Source organism: Nuphar pumila, chromosome 2 (genome assembly GCF_984573655.1).
Source record: "Nuphar pumila chromosome 2, dmNupPumi1.hap1.1, whole genome shotgun sequence".
In the NCBI taxonomy this organism is placed as follows: domain Eukaryota; kingdom Viridiplantae; phylum Streptophyta; class Magnoliopsida; order Nymphaeales; family Nymphaeaceae; genus Nuphar; species Nuphar pumila.
In genome coordinates this window covers 6260776-6266260 of record NC_143250.1, presented here as the reverse complement: position 1 = coordinate 6266260, position 5485 = coordinate 6260776, and the positions used below count along the sequence as shown (strand labels likewise).

Below are 5485 nucleotides of genomic sequence, written 5' to 3'. Positions count from 1 at the left end.
AAAATTTGATATGAACATCCAGCAATATAAGTTTATGAAAATCTAATATAATGGTGAATGCTAGACTACGACAACAATATATAAGAAAAAATGTGATATGAACGTCCAACAATACATAAAAAAGAAAACTTCAGTAATATGGGGAACAAACAAATCACAACTTAGATTGGGATGCATATTACGGTCAAACAAAATGCAAATAACGGCCAAAATTTATTGACTTAGTGAAAAGAATTAGATAGCACGAAGCTAACCAAGTAAGAATGGAGGAACGTTAAATACACACGTTAGGAAGAAAACCTACAGAAAGAAAAAGAATCATGACAGAGATTTAAGAAAAAGGAGAAAGAAAATCTGCAGAAAGAAAATGAATCAAAGAGGAATCGCAACAGAGATTTAAGAAAGAGGATTCACCACAGAGATTTAAGAAAAGAATGACAGGAAACGAAGATAAATCAAAAACCTCCTTCAGATCTTGTTGAGCATTCTTATGGTAGGGTTCCGCAACCGAAGCTCTGATACCATATGAGATATCATGAGGGGTCTTTACCACAGTTCAAGTTGTACAGAAAAGGATTGACGTGCATATGGATCGGGATCTAGATATATGCTCTATTTTAACAATAACATCATGCTATACATTATCATAATGTTGCACCTATAATATCTGATTCACATATGGAATCAGCGCACGCATGCAAGTCCAAGTCACATGCAAACATGCTCAAAATAGATTACATGCAAAACTGCAAAAATGAAAGTTTACCTATCCTTAGAAAATCAGCCAAAAATTATACAAAACGATTTTGTTTTCAAGATTTGTTTACAAATTAAGAATTAAAAATTTTGTAAGCATAAACTATTTTTTTGTTCTCAGTCTTGTCTTTTCAATAAAAAACAAGTCATGAATGATTCAGAAAAGATTTAATGCTAATAGAAAACAATTGGACAAATCACTTGATGTAGCACGGTTAACCTTTTAATGGAGGGAATAAGCCTTATTTTTTTGAAACTAAACTTTGAATGAAACATTCTTCCCAAACAAAAGATAAACCTGTTTTTCTCAAGGTTTTAAAACCCGTGACTCGGAACTCGACTCGTTCTTTATTGACTCGTGACTCGAACCGAGTTTTGTTAACTTTTGATTTTAAAAGAAAAATAATATAAAAATTGTCAGTCCATGGGAAAGATATATTATTCAGTACAAGAGTGATTCATCACGCCAACACCTTCATAGCCCTTGGGAACTACATGATCCCAATGGCACTGGTATCTTGTGTGATTATGGATTGCAGTCACTTGGATCATGCAATATACAGAGAATGGCAGGTTGAGTTAAGAGATTCATTATTTTGGACAAACAAAGAACACATAATGGAGTTGGACATATTTTCTGCACCATGCATCACCTTGAAAGAATTCAAACATCTATTAGCAGCTCGAAAGAAGATATAATAAAATTTTCAATGCCTAAGATTAGAGGTTAGGAAAAGTGAAATTGCTGCAAGCCTTAAATTCATGATGCCCAGCTCTTAAATAAAAAAGATTCCAATTAGAAAAAGGGCAGAAACAGAGACAGATGATGTTGGTAAAATGGCCCAGAAGCTGCACCAAATGCTACAGACTGGGGAAAAGTACCACTGTATAAGATAAACTATCATTTACAAGAACATAAAGTGGAAAACTAGAAGTTGCCTTGGACCTCTAGTGGTCCACGAAAGGGTGGTGATGGGGCAATGTTAGTTATAAAGGCAGAGTTTTTTTATAAAGTTGTATCATCATGTATGTAAAGTAATATGTGATATTCAGATAAGGAATCCTTAGGTCCTAACTCTCCAATCTCCATGTGTCTTGAAAGAAATCCCTGCTTTTAGATGCATAGAATTCTTTGTTAATTAGGTTTATAGACTAGAATGCTTTGTTGTTTGATTTATATACTATAACAGTTATTTGTTCAAAAAGATCTTTCCTGACAGTCCATGGGAAAGATGTATTATTCAGTACAAAAGTGAATATATGTATGAAATACCCAAAAAATCAAATTTCAAACATCCCAGAACTCGCTCGAGTCAAGCCGAGTCTGGCCGAGTCAGCAGCCGAGTATTCACAGCCCGAGTTAAGCTTGCCGGGTTGACTCGCTGGAGGGCCGAGCCGAGCCGAGTCAGCTGAGTCACCGAGTTGACTAGGCGAGTTTTAAAACACTGGTTTTTCTACATTAGTGAACAACAGAAACCAGTGAAAAATATTTCAGCATACATAGCTCAAGGCATCAATCAGCGATCTAACTTTTGAACTACAGGGAGATTGCAGGAATTTAAAATTTAAAGGTTATGATGTCCAGGGTTTTTCATTTTCTGAAAAAAAAAACAGATCGTGCTTTATTAAGGCAACAAAGTAGGGACAGTGATTTCTGGTCACGAACCACATAGACCTACAAGCTTAGATCATGATTTTTTTACAAGGAAAACAAAAAAGAGCGAAAAAAACCTTGGGAGTAAAAACAAAATGAGGGGAAAGAAGAAGAAGATGATGATATAAGAAAAAAACATGAAATATTTGTAAGAAACAAAAAGATCAAAATCATAAACAAACAGGTTTCACCAAATCTAGGCAACACAATAGCAAATAAATGAAGCTTAAAATGTATAACCAAAATTCCATGAATGAAATAAATAATCTTTTTATGTAGAAACCACCCGATCCAATGTGCAATTCCTAATGAATGAACCAGCTGAACAGATTATGGGGCTAGATTGATCTGACAAAACTCACACCTATGAATTTATATTAGAGAATGAAGTATAGTAAAGTGCAGAAAATATGATCCCTATATATATATATATATATATATATATATATATATATATATATATATATATATATATATATATATATATATATATATATATATATATATATATGTATCACTTGATCATCCTATTAGCAACCATGACACAATTCTTCACGCTGAATTTTTAACCACCATGTCACACACCTACAATGCTCACAGTTGGGCATTTCAGGCTACTGCAGTTGAAGATCCAGTTTATGAAAAAATGAGATCTTGATTCTTGACCCATTGACATTTTCCTATGACACATTTGACATGTTACAGGAAGCAGCATCGGGTTCATAAGTTTCAACTGCCAACTTGTGCATATCAGCAAAATTGTTAAACTTTTGATACATACTGATCATATTACTATTTACATTTGCATTTGTACAGTAACCACTCTTAACAATATGGGCATGAACCTGTTTTACTTGTTCTTCCATCATAAGGCTGGAGCAAGCTCTCAATACGTTAATGTAAGTTATTTGATCTGGTAATACAGCTGATCTTTTCATTTCCACATAAAGCCTTAGCGCCTCCTGTTCAGATCCAAGTTGGGCATGCCCCGAAATCATCACATTCCAAGAGACAACATTCCGGACTGGCATCATATCAAACAGCACTTGTGCTATGTCCCATATTCCACATTTAACAAAACCCCCAATAATTGTTGTCCAAGAGATAACATTAGGACATGACAATTCTTTAAAAGCATTCCATGCATTCCCCATATTCCCACATTTAGCATACATGTCTACAACGGCACTTCCAACAACAACATCAGCCCCAAATCCAGATTTATAAGCAAGCCCATGATACTTCATTCCAACAGTCACTACGAATAAGCTAGTGCATGCATTAAGAACAGAAGAGAAAGAAACATCATCAGGTTTTATTCCTGACATCCTCATGAGTGTAAAATTTTCTATAGCCTCCTGACCTCGCTCATTCTGTGCATATCCAGAAATCAGTGAATTCCAAGCTACAATGTTTGGCTCATAAATTGCACCAAATGCCAACCTTCCAGATTCACAATCAAAGGATTGCGTATACATATCAATAAGAGCACTGCTCACAAAGACTGAAGAATCCAGCCCCATTTTGACGGTATGCACATGTAGCTGTTCACCATATCTCACACCCAAAATACCTAAAATCTTAACAAGGCTTCCAAACGTAAACTCATCACCCTTAAATTCCATTATCTGCATTTTCCTGAAAAGCTCTAGTGCCTCTTGATGCATTTGTAGTTCACAATACCCCACAAGCAGTGCATTCCAAGAAGCAGTGCTCTTCTCTTTCAAACTCTCAAATACCTCTTCTGCCTGGTCAATATACCCATGCTTAGCATATTCTGAAATTAACACACTCCACGTAAAATCATCGACCAAAGGCATACTTTTAACAAGATAACTCGAATCTCTCAAGTTTCCACACTTCACGTACATGTCCACAAGTGCACTCTGAATAATGTCATTTCGTTCAAACCCATACTTCATTACCAAAGCATGCAATTTCAAACCTTCATCTAAACCGTATGAACATGAGCAAGAATTTATAATGGCCACCAAAACTACCTCATCCGGATCTATGCCATCAAAACGCATTTGTCTGAAAAAAACAAAAGCTTCATCAATTAAATTGTGCCGCACACATCCTGCAATGGTGGTAGTCCATGAAACCACATTTTTATCTTGAATTTTGCTAAAAAACGAAAGTGCCTGTTCAATCCTATCAGAGTTGAAATACCCACCAAGCATAGTATTCCAAGAAAAGATTTCTCTGATTGGCATCCCATCGAAAACTCTCTTAGCATCATCTACATCACCACACTTTGCATAAAGTTCAACAAGGGCACTGCCCACGTAAACACCAAGTTCCATCCCCAATTGAATGGCACCCGAGTGCAGACCCATCCCCATGTCCAAAAAGCCCACGTTGGTGCACGCACTAACCACAGTAGAAACAGTAAAATGATCAACCTTCTCATCTGAACGCCTCATCTGGACAAAGAGCTCCAGTGCCTCCTCCCATGGTCCCCATTGATCATACCCAGCAATCATAGTGTTCCAAGATACAGAGTCCCTCTGAGGCATTTCATCGAACATTTGGCGTGCATCCCAAATAAACCCACCCTTGCAGCAACAACCAAGAAGGGTATTCCAAGAGTGCAAATTTCTCACATCCAACTCCCCGAAAACAAAGTGGGCACCCTCCAAATCTCCACATTTTCCATACATATTCATCAAGTGATTGAAAACGAAGACATCTTGCATAAACCCGGTGACCACCATGTGGGCATGGAGCCGTCTTCCTTCCATTATCCATTTTGAATCGGCACAAGATCGAAAGATTAGAGCGAACGAATCGGGATCAACAAAAGTTCCTCGATGACGAAGAAAAACCAACGAATCGATTGATTGCTTGATCTTCCTTTGCTGAATCAGCGCGCTAATGAACTTGGGGCTCGATGGGCGTCGACAAAAACCGGGTTTTGATAGAGAATGGGATTGTCTGCAATGAGATTTCAATACGTTGGTGATGGCCAGAATCGAATGGCTGGATGCCCTCATGGGTTTCTGGACGCGGGCTTCCGTTCATTGAGGTGGATGCCCTGAGAGAGAGTCGGGCTCAGCTCGTTTACCAGTGGAT

At 37.3% G+C, this 5485-nt stretch overlaps 1 protein-coding gene across 1 annotated transcript; it reads right to left on the bottom strand.

Moving 5' to 3' along the window:
• Window positions 1–3090: 3090 nt before the first annotated feature.
• On the bottom strand, window positions 3091–5154 carry LOC149844598 (pentatricopeptide repeat-containing protein At2g13600-like). The gene has a single exon (XM_089985569.1). The coding sequence runs from the start codon at window positions 5152–5154 to the stop codon at window positions 3091–3093; it is 2064 nt and encodes a 687-aa protein (XP_089841695.1).
• Window positions 5155–5485: the final 331 nt, after the last annotated feature.

Bases quoted from the DNA above. Each gene is read 5' to 3' on its own strand.
- LOC149844598 (XM_089985569.1), bottom strand. From the start codon at position 5,154: ATGGAAGGAAGACGGCTCCATGCCCACATGGTGGTCACCGGGTTTATG.